Source organism: Leptonotus elevatus, chromosome 10, assembly GCF_054856555.1.
Source record: "Leptonotus elevatus isolate MCC_2025b chromosome 10, RoL_Lele_1.0, whole genome shotgun sequence".
NCBI classification, from domain to species: Eukaryota; Metazoa; Chordata; class Actinopteri; order Syngnathiformes; family Syngnathidae; genus Leptonotus; species Leptonotus elevatus.
This window is the reverse complement of record NC_141248.1, coordinates 11,935,368-11,955,124: the sequence shown is the minus strand read 5'-3', so window position 1 is coordinate 11,955,124 and position 19,757 is coordinate 11,935,368. Positions and strand designations below refer to the sequence as shown.

General features: G+C 38.2%; 2 protein-coding genes across 2 annotated transcripts; both read left to right on the top strand.

Annotated features, from left to right (window-relative positions):
• Window positions 1–3,998: 3,998 nt before the first annotated feature.
• On the top strand, window positions 3,999–6,298 carry il20 (interleukin 20). The gene is made up of 5 exons (XM_086087819.1): window positions 3,999–4,139; window positions 4,223–4,285; window positions 4,372–4,524; window positions 5,975–6,037; window positions 6,203–6,298. Exons 1-5 carry the CDS (start codon window positions 3,999–4,001, stop codon window positions 6,296–6,298), a joined length of 516 nt encoding a protein of 171 aa, XP_085943945.1.
• An 8,623-nt stretch (window positions 6,299–14,921) lies between these two features.
• Window positions 14,922–17,552, top strand: il10 (interleukin 10). The gene is made up of 5 exons (XM_086086720.1): window positions 14,922–15,233; window positions 15,341–15,400; window positions 15,508–15,672; window positions 17,025–17,087; window positions 17,163–17,552. Exons 1-5 carry the CDS (start codon window positions 15,063–15,065, stop codon window positions 17,271–17,273), a joined length of 570 nt encoding a protein of 189 aa, XP_085942846.1. The 5' UTR covers window positions 14,922–15,062; the 3' UTR covers window positions 17,274–17,552.
• Window positions 17,553–19,757: the final 2,205 nt, after the last annotated feature.

Here is a 19,757-nt window from a genome sequence, read left to right as displayed (position 1 = left end):
AATGCTGCTGCACGTGTCATGACAGGAACAGGGAGGCGATAATTCCGACAAGGAAGGACAAAGACATTGATTACGATACCGTCTGTCTGTTCGCGATCCTCCATAAATCATCGTTGCATGCTAAATAATAAACAGATTGACAACGGAACAGAAATGGGACTATTTGTTCGCTTTGATAACCAGTTCAAACTCGCTGGAAGCCTGTACTGAGAGATCGCAGCTATTTGTGGTTTAGTTTGTTTATGTTCATCATCTTACCAACATCTTTATGACAGTTCTATGGGGGGGGTCTATAGTTGAGGCGTAGCATTAAGTCCATCAAACACCTTTAGGATGAAAGAGCAGAAATGGTGATCCAGTAGAACATGTATGAGGTCCACCATCATTCTGGGCAACTTTTTTCTTCCATTGTCACTTCCTGTTGGTGCAATGACCAGTGTTGGGAACATTACTTTTAAAAAGTAATTAGTTATAGTTACTCATGACTTGCTTTAAAAAGTAACTGAGTTAGTAATTGAATTACTTCATAAAAAAGTAACTCATTACCAGGCAAAGTAACTATTTTCACTACTTTAAAAAAGTATCTAAAATAAATTGGATTTTTACATTTTTGTATATTATTATTATTATTATTATTATTATAACTATATTTTGTATACAAGGAATTCAAATTATGTCCAGATTATATAAAGTGTTTATTTATTTTTGTGAATATTTATGTCACACAAAGGCCTCACTCCATAATGACATATCATATAATAATAATATTAATAATAATAATAATAATAATAATAATAATAATAATAATAATTCATTAAATTTGGAGCGGTGATGTATGTTCTACCGCTGCCCATTACTACAGCAATCAGAATAATAAAAATAAAATAAATACTGGATATATGGTGATTTGTGGCACATATGTCATCTATAGGTAATTTGAAGACAGTGCAGCCAGTCCTTCCAGGATTTTGCGGGCATTTTTTATGATTGTTGTGGCCTAAAATAATGTATAAAAGAAATTGCCAATGCTCTGAAATACGCAGTGCCTAATGCTATACTACTACACAATTTCCTCCTCAAAATCATCAGCTTCCACTTGATCTCTCTGAAAAACTTTTGTACACATTATATTAAGAGAGTATGGTGATATATCTTCAGTTTATAACTCTACACATTTAAAGACATGTTTACTTATTGATTTTATGTCAGAAAACTGCCCAGCTGTAGGTTTGCATCATTTACATACAAATGGAACTAATGAACTCAGTTAGGTAGTTCATACACACGTATGAAATCGCAAATTTGCTCTAATAATCTTAAGTGACATTTTAGAAATCCTGAAGGATAGTCATTTATGTGAAGAGACTGATCAACGGACAATGATTAAACAAGATAGGACACATACGGCAAATGCAGGGAAGCAGGTGAAGGCAGGCAGGAGTGCAGAGTGGTCTAAACATACCCATTTATTACCAAAAACAAAAGAAAAGCAAGGGTACTGGGATAGGAGACAAATTAAAAATCAACAAAGCCCTAATAAAATTCAAAACTCAAAGCAACACACCACTCGCTACCACAAGTCACAAGAACTGGACAAAGGTACATGACAGTCACAATAATCCGGCAAAAACTGAAAGGAAGCAGGCAACTCAATGAAAAAAAACTTGCGAGTATTAATTAATTGATCAGTTAGGTAAGTCAATATCTGAGCCTGGATGACATGATAGAGTTACATCCATAAGAAAGCAATCTGGCGTATCACTCAATAGCAACTGGTGGGCGCAAAGGACGGCCCAGTCAACGCCATGACGTCACATCCCTTCCTAACATGGCGCTGTGTATTAAAAGTAACCATTTAGATTATTTTGGCCAATACAATAATAGACACAGAATATTTATCAAACTTTACAATAGTGCCCCTTTTCCCCATCAATACCTCGAAATAAGTTGCCACAGGTACATTTGCGTTTGTTTTTGGTTATTTTTTCTTTTTTTTGGGAGGGGGGGGGAGTAATCAAATTTTCCTCAGTTGTGGATTTTCAGGTTTGTTTTGTTTTATTCATTGTTTCCTTTCGGACATATTACATCCGAAAGAAGGGCTGCCGGGTAGAAGCCATAGCTTACTAGTAACCCGTCCCCATCGATTCTTACTATACGCATCAGTCATATACATTGATTATGATTAACTGTACCTTAATTTTCTGGGGCTAAAGGGGAAATCATTGAAAATAAAAATAATACTAAAACAATCAAAACAGAGATCATTTAAATGTTTTTGGGACGTACAACGTCTGAAAAGGGCTACTTGGACTAACCAGAGTCTTGTACAGACACACTCTTCTTCCCACAAGTGGAGTCACCCTCTGCTGGCCAAGAGAAATAATGCACCTCTTAAGGCTCTTCAGCTTCGTCTTAATTTTCCAAAACAAAATGCTGAAGCCATCTCTCTCCTACAAGGACATGAATTACAATAAATATTTGTCATTGTTCGTCTGTTGTGTAATAACATTGTGTGGTGTGAGACAAAAATTCCAAACATTAGGAAGTAGGCGTCACTGTAATCGCAGGCTCTTTCTTACTTGCATGCAATGTGTCATGATGCAAGCGATTTATTGCGGTTTGCCGAATTGATTGGATGAATAAAGATAAAGCTGGCAGAGGGCCATAATCATTAGGGTTCTAACTGGCATCAGCGTCATGGACCTTTTGTTTAAATCAACATAACAAAAGTCGGGCCCTTTTATGTTCAGTCTTACCTGTCACCACATGCTTTATTTTTTTTATTTTCCCTTCCTGTCCAGTGCGCTGGTGTCATTGAAGGAACACCATTTTGTTTAACTTAAAAAAAAAAAAAAAACACCCACATTTTATTAACAATCTAACAATGACTAAACAAAATAGAGGAATAATAAAAAGAGACAGGTGAAAAGTGAAAACATGGTGTAGTTCCAGGCACATTTAAGCAAGAGGTGGTCTACTCCCTGGCCTTGTCTAGCTCAGCAGTCAACAGTGAAAAAGCTCTGCTTGTGACTCCTTCCTGCACGAGTGAATTTTTGAAAAATTTATCCCATGGAATTAGAAGTTCAGCAAGTCGACTGGGTGTTTCCAATCTGAACTTGTCTGACTGCAGTAAAATCCCAAGACTGCTTATACTGCAAATAAAAAGTCTTCATTTGCAATGCATATTAAAACTATTAGAACATATTCTGGTGGCTAAACTGTGGCTAACTTGAGGTATACCATCCATCCATCCATCCATTTTCTTAACCGATTGTCCTCACAAGGGTTGCTGGAGCCTATCCCAGCTGGCTGCGGGGCAGTAGGCGGGGTACACCCTGAGCTGGTTGACAGCCAATTTGAGGTATACCGGATATATATATTTAAAAAATTGCATTGAAAAAAATTGGCCTTTTCCCAAAACAAGATAATTATCTAATCTACTGGCTGTACTATGCTGCTGAACCAGAACCAGGGCTATTAGTGCAGGTGAATGATGTCACTGTATGAATGAGTCATTAAATAATTGTATGTCAAATTGTGATATTAGCCTGAGGGAGGAGGAAAACTTTAATTCATTTTTGGAATGTTTGGAAACTATTGTTAGTAAAAATTCCCCTGAGTGCACTATAAGAGGAGGCAGCATGGAGGCAGACAGACACAACCAGCTTTGGATTCTCCTCCAGAATACAGGTGAACCAACAGGTGAGTGCTGCTGCTGTTGCTGCTGCTGCTGCTGCTGCTGCTGCTGCTGCTGCTGCTGCTGCTGAGCATCACTAACAGGATGATGAATGACATGCCTTTTATGTTGGAACAGCTACAAGTAAATAACGTAGTTCACATGAATGGATAATAGAATGGATAAAATGGTTATTCATTGGAAACGTTTTTTTATTTTTATAAATACCATACAAAATACTATTACTGACTAACAACTAATGCCAATTTTGCAGTTAAATGTACTTAAACGCCTCCTGTCTCCTCTCCAGACGACCTCAACGATGACAAGCTTGCTCTGCTTCTCACTCTGCCTCCTGCTCTGCCTTGTGGCCAAACCTGCGCTCACCTTGATGCTGACCAGCAGTTGCAGTTTCGGCGTCGACATGCTGGAGCTACGCACATATCACTTCGAAATACGATCGGTACGCTTGTCACCAGTATTCCCGACAAAACACTTGCAGCGGCTGCGGATATTCATTCGTATCTTGTTTGGGTTTTATGTCAGATTATAGACGACCCTGAGATTGGCGTGATCGTTCTGAACAAAGGAAAAATGGATGAAGTTCAGGTGAGTCTAATTCTAGGTATGATTGTTGCTCAAAACACAACATTGCCACGTGAGTGTGTTGTGATGCAATCTGTTGAACTTTTTAGGATGATCAGACATGCTGCTTCCTGCGCCTCCTCCTACACTTCTATGTGGACAGAGTGTTCCGGAACTTTGCCTCTGATCAGCCGCAAGTGAAACGCAACATAAGCGTCCTGGGCAACAAGTTTGTCACCATGATACGGAATATCAACAAATGTGTAAGTGAGTTCAACATTTGCAACAACGTACTAGTGCACTGAATTGGCCCTGTACTCGTCTTCTCTAATAAGACCATTCTGGGAACTAGTAGCAAAGAATAGGATTTACTAGTACAACATTTAGGCAAAACTGTGCACTTGTTGACATCTGTATGAAGCCTGGACCATAGAATATATGAGAGAGAATTCAGATTCTTTGTTAAGTATTTATTGGTCCTTTTGAACAAACAAACCCCAAAAATGATGACCAACTTCCACATATGTCTTTTGATTTGTGTCATATTTGATACATCTGGTAACAATGCTTTAAATTTGTCTTGTATTTAATATGAAACATTTGGTTTTATAGGGCTAATGATAGTGCTAGAGGATTGCTACATATGCTAGATATTAGCTCGTAGTATAGAATGTTGCTAGCAGTACTAGTTTCATACAGTTGTCAACTTGCTCACGGTTTTGCCTGACTAGTAACATGAAGTTGTCCTTCTAGCATGGATAGCCACAGTATGTGGTGGCCATTCCACATCTCGGAGAACATTTTGATACCTGTGACTTTCCCATCATTTTTACACGGATGCAGTATTCAGATACTTTTTAAAAGCAATCTACAATTAACCTCAACACAAACTCTTAAAGAATATGTTTCCAAACTCTTTGATTTTAATTCATTAAACACTATAATTATTTCATTTAAAATAAATAAATAAATAAAAAATGTAAGAAATAATAATTAAAAAATAAATAGAAATAGAAATAAATAAAATAATTATTATCATTTCCATTAAAATCAAATCAAGTAAAAAATCTTTTATTTTCTAGCTGCAGCCAAAGCCCATCGCCACATTTAGGACCAAAACAAGAGAAAACTGTAGTTAGCTTCTTAGAGGATCATTAATGCAGTATGTTGATAAATCAGATCTTGACAAAGAGCAGAAAGCGGAACAAACTATTTTTGCTTCTAAAATTGAATTATCTTTATTCATCACAGTGTTTTGAAGAGAACGTGTCAATTATTTTAGTCGTGAATACTTCATTTGTATCTTATAACTAGCCTTGTCAAATGTCATTATTAGTATATGCCGCGGGCGACTGAAAAGGGGATGGTGGGCCGCAATTGGACACCACTGATCTACAGTCATGGTTTCATAAAATAAAATGCACAATTTTTGTGTCATTTTGATTCTTAGATTAGATGTGAACGAATGAGCCATCAATCGCAGTATGCAAAATAGTGTCGGCAGTCAGCGATTGCAACGGATAATAAAAAGGCATTATATAATAAATTAAGCACAGCAAAACGTTACATTTTACAATGACTACGAGAAATGAAAAATGTTTGGCTACGCTTCTGCCTATTAGTGCACCCTAGTCATTCTATTTGTGCATTTAACATTGTATTACATGGGTAATAAATGCTCGAAGAATGAACATTCTCATCTTCTCCCCTCAGCACTGTCTCTGCAACGAAGACACACAGAGAGTCGTCGACTCACTAAAAATGGAGTTTGACCAGGTACATGTCCTTTCATTTGCTTGTAGTCATAGGGAGGTGTTTGTTTACTTGGATTCAGAATATTTGTTTCAATATGTTCATATTGCAATAATATACTGGTCAGAATGTGATTGAAGCCCTTTTATTAAAATCTTCTCTCCCTGTCTTTGTTGTTCCCTGACTCAGCTGTCCATTGATAAGGCGGCGACGAAGGCCGTAGCAGAGTTGGATATACTACTGGACTGGATGAGTAGAGTGGACCAGGCATCACCGACAGAATAACAGCGAAGACTAGCCTGAATGTGACATTTGACATTTCCGTACTTGATACTTGAATTAACTTAATGTTTTTTTATTTTTATACACTTTATTTAAAACGTTGATGTTTTCAATTCATTGCATGAATATTTAACTCCAGCAAGGAGGACGTGTTTTTAGACTCAACATTTTCTTTATTATCATGATGGATCATGACGATGATGATATTGTTTGTGCACCTTTTTATGAGGAGGTGACATTTTATTTGAATGCAACTGTTGATTGTTCTATTGTTTAAGTTCTCACAAGCTTTCAACATCACTGAATAAACTATTTTCATAGCAATGACAGGCTTTTTCATGACACTCCAATATCTGCATGTAATGATGATAGAGGAACAAATTGAACAATTACAATACAAGACTTAATACAAGAAGACCACAAGATTTATCTCTATGACAATCTACTTCCTTATTGACAAGAAGTACTAATGGCTCTCAATTAACTTGATGGGATGTCTACAGTACTTGTGGCCCACACATACTCATGCATAAACTCGATCCACACAGCAGAGGGTGCTAAAGGGTGAAAACACTTCTATAAGTACACAGCATTAGCTAGTTAGAGCTAAATTATATTAATCATGTTTATTATTGTGGTTGTATTTAGCTACGGTTAAGAACTGCACTGTATTATACATAACCCAATATATACACTCTTAAGTATTTTTACCACAAAACTATGGGGGGTGGGGGAGGGTTGACAAAAAATAATAATAATAATAATAACAATAATAATAAACTTCAGAAAATCAATATAAAATACATGTCTACTATGTACACTATATACAACCAAATGCAAACTTAATTGCTATTACCACTCACAGCAAATTAGCATTTAAATGTACATTAGCGTTTCTGTTTTAAGAGTTACTACTTTAACCAGTTTTAATATAATTATATTGAAGGTGATTCCAGCCCCACTCCCCACTTTCCACTTCAATTTGCAGCGCCCCGTTTCAAACAAAATCTAATGCAGACTGCCACACTCAAATGATTTGGTTCACTGACTTCACTCCAAGTTAAAGTAAACACGGGCTTCCATTGATGCACCACGTTTGCAAGCAAAACAGCAACACGTGTCATGAATAATTTGGTCATTAAATTCACAACAGTGAAACTACTCACAAAATGATCATTTCAGAATGACCCAAAAATGAACTTTAACCTTTACTGGCTTAATTTGACCTTGATGAGTTGTTTGGAGGAAACGCCGCTATGTGTGAGAGGAACAAAGAAAAAGAAAAAAAAGTGCAACACACCAATTGATAGAATGTCATACTAACTACAAAGTATGGTGGAGGGGGCAACATGGTTGATCGTTTTTGCCAATTCAGGGCATAGATGCATTGCTACCACAGAGAGATAAATAAATAAATAAATAAATAAATACATACATACATTTTTAATGGCTTGAGTTGCTCAAACTGTGCCAGAGACAAATTCCTTCCGTGTTTTTACATAGTTGGCTAATCAAGCTGATTTTGATTACCTCATTTCACACTGGACATCCAAACAATATTGCTGAAATGAAACAGTTGTTTATTATTTTTTTGGAGTGGTCCAAAATCTCTCTTGCCTGTTGTGCACGTGTAGCAAGATGAAACGTCTCCTCCCTACTTACGGAATGACATGTGTTGCCTTGTTTTCACCTGGCTCTTGTTAGTCAAGGTTCCCCTTTTGACTTGTACCCAAGTGTTTGCTTAAAATAAATTATAATAAACAGATTTTGAGTTTTTGATCCAGTAATTGTCGCCACTTCTCCAACCTTGTTGACATAGCAAACATGAATGCCTTATTGTTGTATTGTTAAAGGCAATTATTGCCTTGGGCGAAGTTCCCAAGGTGATGTCAGCGTTTATTAGCTTTCTAAACGCTTTCCAAACCATTGTATGTGCACGTGCTGCCACACTGGTCTGATCTGCAACTACAGGAAACGTTTAGTTGAGTTTACTGTTGCCAAACCAACCTGTTAATAAATCCCGACGTTCTTACACACACTTTTTCCTTCCAGCACTTTGATATTTGCATTTTGTGTTCAGTGAAAACATGGAAACGTAGTGGCTTGTGTAGCATTTAATAAGCATAACTGCTGATGTGACTTAGATGCGGATGAAATCATATTTTCTGACCAATGTAAGCACAAATCTAGATAATTCCAAAGAATTCACGTTATCTTTCTTGCAACCATGTTTTGTTTAGAACTGTGAAACTGTAGACAAAACATGTTTATAGGCTTTACTTTCTTTTCTTTTGCTTGTATTAATTAAAGCAAATCCACCACGTTCTGAGCTCTATTTTTGTAGACGGTGCTTGTTCATGCATGTGCAAACCTCGCTGCACGTGTTTGGGAATTTGGCAGGCTGCTCTGCGCTTCGCTGAGCGTCCCGCTGTAGTGAGGGTGTGTTCTTTAACATCAGCCCGTCACATGTGACAAATTGGTGGCCGACAGTTGATCAAAAATGTATACCTCCAAGTCCTGAGACCACGACTCATTTTTGGCGCGAGGTGCACGCAGACAGATAATGCGAGCTTTGTGGATGTGTGTGGCGGAAAGCGGGATAAAAATCCGCGATCGTGTCAACTGTGAAGTAGCGAGGGACCACTATATTTAGAAACAAATATCTGAATTCACTATACAAAGTCTTTAAGACAGAAGCCTTTTAGACCTGAATTAAGTGTTATATGTTGCTGCTCCATACACCACCACCACCATCCACTTACACGCAGCATACAGTCACCTTAGTCATACAAATGTCATACAAACACTAGATCTAATTCCTAACCAGCCACTGAAACTTCATGCTGACCCCCTGAAGGGAAAAATAACCATGGTTTGATATGTCCTCATGAAACCTCTTATATAAGGATATGTTGTTGTCCTGAACTGTTGTACGAATCCAGGTGCCCAACAATTTGTAAATAAAGGGCGGGATCAGCCTGGGAAGTCTTCCTTGTTTATACTACAGCCTTCCCTGCTTCGCAAACATGTTTTTGAGAGTGCCTGGGAGAGGGCTTGGACAGCCCAGTTTCTCACACTCACAGCTTTCTGCTAATGAATAAAAAACGGAGCGGCACGCGGTCCGGACGGAGTCAGCTGTGGAACACGTACGATTGCCCAGCCGTTGTTGCAGCTCGCTTCACCCGGACCGTGGGCTCCCCGGTCTAGTGACAAGGTAAGCGCTGATGATGATCATATTATGCTGCTTAACTTTGTAGTGTATTGATTACTGTTTGCGGGGAATAAAATGTACAATTATTCTAGCAAATCGAGTCGTCATTGTTGCTGTTTGCGGGGAATGAAAGGTATAATCATTCTAGCAAATCGACCGTTTGCGGGGAATGAAAGGTATAACCATTCTAGCAAATAGAGATGTGATTGTTGCTGTTTGCGGGGAATGAAAGGTATAATCATTCTAGCACAGCGCAGGTGTTGATTACTGTTTGCGGGGGATAAAACGTACGATTATCCTAGCACAGTATAAATGTTGATTGCTATATGCGGGGAATAAAAGACACATTTATTCTAGCAAAAGTATATCAAGTCTCTGTGTATTCATTGTTGCCGCCGACCACTCACGAGCCTGCATAAATAATAATAAAAAGGTGAAGTTGTGTTTTTCACAAAACACCCCCCAACCCCGAAAAAGTATATTTAAGTCACGTGCATAGGCAAAACAAACTTTCGAGGAGTTATTAGGAGTTTTCTGACGCACATGTATCATGATGACTCATATTGTAGTGCATATGTATTCCTGGAGTACTTTATCAAAATGCTTTACTGACAATGATGACGCGATCATAGCACGGCCATCCATTGAAGTAGAAAATACTATTTCCACAACGCCCCCGACACCGCTTTGTGACCTCAAACTGTATACAGTCACATTTCATAAAACTGCCATTTGTAGAACACTGGCTGCTGATGAATCAACAAGGCAGATGAATGGAATACACAAGAGAAGTGGACATCTTTACAAACGGTGATTCATTTCCTTCGTGTTCTTGAAAGAAGCTCGGGGAAAGAAAGAGACCTTTGGCCAATAAATGATAGCACGTTAGTCATATAGCATCTTTTGAAACAAAGTTACAACGTACCTAAAAATGGGGTTCGTGTCAACAATAAACAGTCAATTGTACTGTAGATTTTGAGATTTAAAAAAAACAGGCTAAATGCATGCATGTTCACCTAAATAGAATATAATAGAATAGACTGCTCTGTCTATGACTTTCAGGTCAAAATCTGAATTGTGAGTAGAAGAAACTTTCGTCTCCCACAAGGGTACTAGCTCAGCAAAACAGAGAGCTCTCTTAGTTTCAGGTTACATTTCCTAACAGCAATTCGCTTGCTCAATTTTAAAAGAAAGAAAAGAGTTTCTGAGGAAGTACTTATCATGAGCTTTTTTCTTAGAATGTATTGAAAGGGGGAGTTTGGTGAAGTATAACAGCTAGAAAGATTTGAATATAGCCTCACTTCACTCCTCCCTTCAAGTGTCTGACCAAAGCCACGCCCCTCATTAGCTTGCATGAGACATGCGTTGTACCAACGTGGATGCAACTTCAGCTGCTTTCTGAAGCTGCGCTGTAATTGGTTGTTAACTGAGACAAGTGACAAAATGGCCACCCCCCTGAGATGGATAAAAACGGCTGGATGTTGTTACTTTTAGACTAGTCAGGTCACATATAACATATTGTTGTCAAGAATTTTGAGGGGGGTTGACTTAAATATTTTTAATATATTTATATTCGTATTTATTGACCATTTGAAGCACTTCATAGCCTGAAAACTATGTTGCATTCATGAAACATGTGAAATGAATTGACATATGCAATGAAATATGCCACAAAGGCAGTTGCAGCAGTAAGCATGACGCACAAGAAGGTGGAAAGCATGCAACGCATATCCGACTTGCAACAAGTCACAGGCAAAACACTTCACTTCAAAGTCACATCAGATAAACTTACAGTCACGTGACACTCAATTGCTGCATCACATGCACCTGAGTCACACGTTCTCAGCAGATTTAGAGGCACAAAAAGAACACACCGGAGCCTAAAATAAAGACTATAGCCAATATGTTTGTTTGTTTTTGTTTTTATCCATTTTTCTGCATCCTTTGTCCTCATTCAGGTATGCTTGAATTACTCCAGGCATACTTTATTTGGACTATAATTGTTTTAGTGATGGCTATATACACAACCATAAGGCATATCAAATGGCAAATACTTTCAGGTTTATATATTTCACAAAAATGTAAAATTTAAACTGGTATCTGATAACAATAATGTGTCTGGTAAATCTAAAAAAGGAGCTAACCACTGACCATTATTCATTTATTTTTATTTATTTATTCATTCATTCATTATTATTATTTATTTATTTATTTTCATTAATACTTTTTTTTATTGGGTACCATAGCGTATCTGCCCGAAATATACGTTGGAATAGTACCTGGGTAATTCCTGCCAGAAACACAGAAAAAACGACACTGTTTTCTCCTCTTCTCTCCGTGACGCCGCCTCATCATATAAGCCTCCTATTCTGTGGTGTGGTTTAACCTGAGCTGTTTCACAAGCTTTGTTGATTTGCCACAACCCCTGACCATTTTTCCACAACCATTACAAACAGCGTCTTGGTTGTCCGGAGCTGAATAAGCTTCACAACTCTTCCACAGAGTCAGACTGAGACTGAGCGACTGAACAGTGTGGTCAGGTGCACTTGCCAAGCCGAAGAAAAAGTTCCCACCAACTGTGTATCGTTTTGAAGAGATGTCAATAATTTATTTACCATTTAGACAAGATGTCAATAATTCATTTGTTCCTGTAATGACATACTGTACATTACCACAAAAGTATACATTTGTTGTTGTATTTACAATTAGTGCACTTGTCAAAATATCATTGAGCCACTGAAAATGAAATGTAAGAATGACATGGTAAGTATGATGTATTTCCAATCTCTTAATGCTATAAGTCTAAACTTTAATAACATTATGAATGTTTAATTTCATATTCATTGTAGCGCTGTATAAATAAAACGAATTGTCATTGTCCAAATACTTCTAACTTCTACAACTAAAAAGTTGTTCTTGAAAAACTCATTAAAAACAAAAAATGCCACTCATTTAAATATTTACATTTAAATCAGACACTAAAATTGGCAGTTTTTTTTCTTTTTCCTGATAACTCTACCGGAACATCACTTAGCATTTCTCAGCCCATTGCATCACGGTTTGCCTCATTTGTCCTTTATGCAAACTCTCCATGTACATTTCTTAGATTTTGCAATATATTGAATTTTTTGTTTTGTTTTTTAAACAAACTGAGCATTTTCTCTGGAATATTTTGAGGTCACCACAGTGCCAACTATTGGTGTTTCGAACAACTTTGTACAAGTTTACTCTATGTGTGACTCAAGTGTCAGGAGGTTATTAAACATCTTTGACCCCGACTGACACAGACTGTGGCATGACTTCAAACACCTCTCCAAAATACCAAAGTTACCCAATAATGATGGCTAAATGGATAGGGACACGGGACAATAGGACGGGACATCCCATAAAGATGAAAACGAAAGAAAAACATATAGCACGTGTGTTTGCTTCATTTCTAAAATAGTACAACCTTGAAGGTTGAATGCAGTCCATTGTGGGTGATGGCTGACCTCCTAATTTGTGTAGATTTCATGGATTAAGATGTTTAAGGGTCAAATTGTTGCCATCATAACATCTTTAGTACCTGTATAGGCAACACTTTAAGCATTTTAGTATTCTTAACTTTTGCATAATTATTTAAAAAGTTAGTAATCATAACACAATAAAACACTGTTGTGACAAATGGGGGAACAGTAAGAGTAGAATGAACATTCTAATCTCAATTTTTTTAATTGTTAGCGTAAAAAAAAAGGTCTAATATAAGTTAATGTGGTGTCAATGTTAAAACAACAAAACTTCCTTAGAGAAGAATGGCGAGACAGCGGCTAGTGCTAGCTAGCAGCTAATGATCAGCTTACTTCATGAAACTTGTGGTGCAAATGTATGATCATCTTCTCACATTCTTCTTTCGACAGTCCTTCTTCAAGACTACTCCTTCCTTTGGCTTTAGTGTTGCAACACGAAACAAAACAAAAAAGCCATAAAAGGTCATTACAAAAAGCAAAAGAAGTGCTAATTTCTTGGGTCACTGAAGTTTCAAGTGTAGGGGTGTCAAACATACGGCCCACGGGTCAGAACCGGACCATCAGCGGGTTCAATCTGGACCGTGAGGACAGAACACAAACTGCAGTTTTCATACCAAATTAATTGTTGTTGCTAATTTGGATTTTTTATTTTAATCTTAATTTCACTCAATTTGACTGACGACCACTTAACTGTCATCAGGAAATTTGGCTGTTACTCAGGATATGATGCAAAAAAAAATTACTAATTTTTGTTAAGAATTTTCAGATTACGCAAAAAAAAAAAGGGGGAAATATTTTGAACTGTAGTCATTTTTAACTCATTAGGCCCACTTTACATCAAATTGGGTTTAAGTGGCCCCTACATTAATATGAGTTTGACACCCCTGCTTTAATTTGTTATGATTTGGGGCATCCTGAGTAAGTCTCTGCATTGTCCAAATTTTGGTCTGGTTGCAATGTGTGGGTCGACTATTGTAAATTTTTTAAAATGTGCTTTCATTAACAACGCCGAATGGAGCCATATTTTTGCATTAAAAAGAAAGTAAATCCCCAAAAAGTATTTTTAATAATATGTTGTATGTTCCCCCACTTATCTAAACATGACATTCTAATTAATATTACGGCAAAATTCACCTGTTTTTATCTATGTCAGGGGCGACCATTTTGCCACATGCTGCCGACTGAAAATGACATCATAGTTGTTCAGGTAACGACCAATCACAGCTCATCTTTAGAAAAAAGCAGGTGAGCCGTGATTGGTTGTTATCTGAGCTCTGAGTAACTATGATGTCATTTTCAGTCTACAGTGGAAAAAATGGCTGCATCCTAAAACGGATAAAAACAGGTGGATTTTGCTGCTTAACTGATATTCCACAAACACAATATTAATCACAATGCCACATGACTAGTTGTGCAGCATAGAACATATTATTGTAAAGAAGGTTTTTGGGTTGACTTCCTCTTTAAGCTACTTGCCATTAATCAGTAAATTGCAAAATACAAAAAAATATATATATATAAATATTGTCAAAGAGATCATCAAGATTTTCCCCTAAAATAAAATTAAAAAAAATTCACAGTATGAGAGGAACTATAGTGATTGCATTCGTCAGAGATGATTTTGGCAACTGACTGATAATTACTAATATTAAATAGATTAATTTGGTGTAAACCACTATTAAGCAGCCAAGGTCAATTAAGTCAGTCCATTGTACAAAAGTATATTTTTCAACAAAAGCTTACATAGCTTTCTTGTAATGTTGAAATCTCGGGACACCCCAGATTTTTCCCCCATGACATTTGAAGATGACACCAATTTGCACCAATCTATGTAATGGGAGGAGTACCCCATGTGTAATGTATGAGTCTGGAGGGGGGGGGGGGGGGGGGAACTTTCCCACATGCATTAAGCATGTTTAAGCAATTGTTCATACTTCCCACCCAGCCCAAATTTGCCTATATAACAAGAGAGAGATTCCTCCAGAAATAAGCAGCCACTTCCACCGGGTCTCTTGAACTACCGAAAAGCCAAGACGCATCCAGCAGCATCATGAGCACCAGTTGTCTCTCGGTCCTCCTGTTGTTCCTGAGCGGCCTGTCTCTCCTCAGCAAAGTGTGGTGCAGTCCCATGTGCAACAACCAATGTTGTCGCTTTGTTGAAAGCTTCCCCGGCAGGCTTCGGAGGCTGCGGGAAGACTACGTGCAGATCAGGGATTTTTACGTGAGTACAAGCCGTCGATGCATGTCCGTGAAGGCAGCAGGTGCAGATTATAAACTCCCGCACACTCTGCTTTCTCTGACGCTGTATTTTATTTATTTTTCTCACAGGAAGCAAACGATGACCTGGACACTGCGCTGCTAGACCAAACGGTCGAGGACTCTTTTAAAGTAAGTTCCTCTCTTTTATCTCAAATGTGTTGTGGTTGCATACATCAGGAGCAAAAAAACAACAACGCCATCCCCCCCAGCAACAAGAGTTTCTCTTTTTCGATCAGACGCCGTTTGCGTGCCACGCCATGAACAGCATTCTGGACTTTTACCTGGACACGGTTCTGCCTGCAGCCATCGCCGGGGTGTCGAAGGATATCAAGGAGTTGAAACCTTATGTGGAGTCAATCCAGCTGATTTTTCACGAGCTCAAGAAAGATGTCACCAAATGTGTGAGTACAGCAGTTCTCACGCGCAGAGATGTTACGCGCCCGTTATGCGTCGTCATGCGCGTCCAGTGCGCACTATTTCTGGTGGTAATCAGAGGTAGAAACAGGACTCGCTACTCTCACACTGACTCATAAGCAGAAGTCAGATACTTGTGTCAAAAAAAAGACTTTGGTAAAAGTAGATGTACTGCTTAAACCACTGTACTTGAAGTAAAAGTAAAAGTACTGACTCTGAAATAAACGTAAAAATGCTTTTTGTTTAGCGAACTTGCCACAATGAAATAAAAGCGGTACACAAAATGCTTGTCCTCTAAACCTGTCTAGTACTAGTGCCATATAATAACCGAATAAAAAATACAATACAGTATTTGTTTTTTCATGAGCAGACTTCAGCTTCATTTGATTGTTTAGGCTGACACAAAACACAACACATAGCCATTAGAATCATTTTTGGAACTAACAACACCCAAAATTCTTTTAAATAAGGCCACAGATGGGGAATAGCTTCTCTGAATCTGTTGCGTCACAAGTCAATGCCCCCTTGGCCCCTAGTTAATGATCCCAAATGTTACTGCTGTCCCTGACATCGTTTGAGAACGCAAGATCTCATTGAAACAAGACCTCAACCGTAGTATCGTATTTGTTTATTCATTCATTTTTACTGATGTGTTGTCATCCACGGAAGTTGAAAAAGTAGCGAGCAAGCCTATTTTGAAAAATTTGATAGATAGATAGATAGATAGATAGATAGATAGATAGATAGATAGATAGATAGATAGATAGATAGATAGATAGATAGATAGATAGATAGATAGATAGATAGATAGATAGATAGATAGATAGATAGATAGATGGATGGATAGAGTCATAGAACCTTGGGTTACAGTTTCTGTGGGAGCCCTCTACAATTATCAGAAATTTGGCCGATTTCAAGTTTTCTCTCATGCAATGTGCATTTAAATCAATTACGGTTATATGACCCAGAAGCATATGCCCTTTGCCAGATGTTTAGGTCTTGAGCTGGATGAAATTAAGTTTCTGTTTTCAAATGTACGGATGACTTCCTTGAGCATGGCAGAAAAAAAAACTCCCGTCCTAATTGTGGGCTAAATCCCCAACGCTCCAAACGATGAGGCACATGCATGAGCATGACAAAAAAAAAAAAAAAAGGAAGAGGTCACTTGTGTGCCTCACTGGAAGGATCATGACGCATTGAAAAAAGAAGCAGCGTATTATGTGCATCATCCCAAACTTGTAAAAGCGGAAGTCAAGCGAAGGGCATGCTTGTCTGCAGACTTGAGCTCTGATTGGACTCATGTTAAATAAATAACAAACTTTCTCTGTTCTTCATGCAGAGGAGATATTTCGCCTGCCAGAAGCAGTTTGACATCATCCAATTGAATACGACGTACAACCAGGTGAGTTTTCCTGCATTGCGGGAATTGCATGCATACGTTTAATTGTTCTAAAGTCAGCCCCGTGTTTGTCTTCAGATGGAGAACAACGGCGTGTACAAGGCCATGGGTGAGCTGGACGTGCTCTTCAACTACATCGAAACATATCTGGCTTCAAAACGGCAAAGGAACCGCGCCGTGTCTTCGTAAAAAAAAACAAAAAAAAAAAAAAAACTTGTTGACCCTCATCAATGTGAACTTGCACATCTCAGGAAGAAGGGATAGATGTGTACATAAAAAAATGTTTTTTTACTGCTTGTGTGTGTGTGTGACATGAGTCTGCCGGACTTATGGACAACACCGTAGGTGCCTACTTAAAGGCTGTGCTTTGGAATCATATTGAGTCCAACGTGTCGGCTGAAGTATTTCTTCTTTTCATGTGCTGTTCTATTTATTTTCAATTTGTAGAAAATAAAGAATTTGCCAACATTTATAGTTTCACTTTATATTTTGTGTATGTATAAGGACTGAGTACATCAATCCCTGCACTACTACCATCTATACATGTTAAGTGCAAACCCAACGTGCTGATGCAGGAACCTCAAATGTGACCCATATCTTCCACTTACCAGCAGAAGTACCACAGCATGTATTGAAATTTATCGTAAGTGAAACTACATCGCGCTTGCATATGCATTGCCAGTCACACAGGGTTAAAAAAAAGAAAAAGAAATAAAAAGAAAAACGAATTTGTTCTAACGAGTGGTTTGAAAACTGAAACCAAGCTGCCTTACTTCTGGTTACTTTTCAAATAAAAAAGCACCAAATATAAACTGACTAGCCAAATGATAGAACATAAATGAATGCCTTCCTGACAGTGTCAATCAAAATTGATTATTGTTATCATCTGTGATGGGAGTCACATGCACCAAGCACGAATCTGCTCCATTTTGACCCAATCCTGCTTCTGTTTGATTAATAAGTGAATTGGTTCCTCTGATCACACAAAAAAAAAATGCTGACAGTGTTTATTTCAAGGATATTTTTTTATGTCGCAGTGCGACTAATATTAAACCCTTTAAGCCCTAAGCTATTTTTCAGACTATTGCTCGAAAATTACGTACCCAAAATAAAAAGAGGATATCTCTGCAACCACTATGGTTTACTTGAATAATTCTTGTGTCATAATAAAGGGAACACTTGTGATATTTGTTCAGATGGGTCGCTTGTGTGTTTTGGATGAAGTAGCACAGCGGGAGAGCCGAGTTATTTTACTGCGTGGTGCAATACCGATTTCTATATTTGATCATTAAGTTAGTTAGCGTTTGAGCTGCGTTTGGGGCATATAAAAATGACTTATATGTTCTTGTAGCCCCGGTTCTGCAGTTTAACTTGATGTGTGATATCATTATATTATTTCATGATTAGTGCCATCATGTGTTTCACACAATTTCTTCTTCACAATTTCTTCTTCAAAGTGCAAGATTCATGTTTGAGGTCCTTCATTGGCAACTGCTGTCTCGTTCTTGTCAGAGCCCGTGCTGTTAATTGCATAAACTGCTCCTCGCCACATTGCGGTCGCGCAAGCAAACACAAATATGGAGCCCCATCCGTGTGAATGGAATGCGGCGATGATTTACGCAAACAAGCGTTGTCCTCAAAGTATCTGTAAAGTTCCTGATATGACTCAGAGCTGTGCATTGAAACCACTTTACAGTAAGACATTTCATCAGACGCTCAAGCCATTGTTGGGCCAGCAGCATTGTGTTTGCAATGAGAACTCTTCTGTAGAGATGTCGTTCATAACAAAAGTTTTTTTTTTCATTAGCTGCTAATGAGCAGTAGTCCCTTTTTGGCTGTTGTGATGGTACGTCGTGTAATTTCTTAATTATTGCAATCTCTTCATACTATGTCGAGCAAAAAAAGAAAGTGGCTGGACAAATATGTGCAATATGAATTCACACGTATAATGGAACGTATGGTGTTCCACAGGGTTCAATTCTGGGGCCTCTGCTGTGTTCATTGTATCTGCTCAGCCCTGGGTTCCATCTGAAGAAAACAGTGGCGATTGTTTTAAATAGGCTGTTCATTTTTGTTGACCAGTAAACCCTAAATTTGAAAATAATAATAATAATTTTATTTTTCAATTAAGAAAGGTTCGGCGGTGAATGCGCATAAGAAGCTGATGGGGTTCAGTAACTCTAACAAGGTTAAAGGTGCATGGTGCCGTTTAAAAAGGTATTATTTAAACTTTTTCTACATCATGCATGCTTCACCAATGCCCAGATGAGTACAAAGAGCCCTGAATGTTTTACACCTATCAGATTTTATCTTCCCTTTATAGCAGAGTGTGTGGAGCCTCACACTCCACAGTTTCTTTGGGGAGGGTTGGGTCGGAGTTTTTCTTACCTCATTTGATGTCACGTCTTCGTTTGTCAACTGTGGCTGTCGCTTTAAGATCGCGCACGTGCTCGCACGCGCACCATGAACGAGCCTGACCCAGATGTTGCAGTTACGCTTTTGGCCAGAGGTGGCAGTCGCGAGTATAAAAAAAAAAGTGACAAACTGCACAAAGATCCTTTAAGAACCACCGAATTAGCATCACGTGCATCCAAATGCCCCGACTGACTTGCTTGTACAGTTTTAGCTCACATCCGCTAGAACCACACGTGGACAAAATGTTCTCCCAGTTAT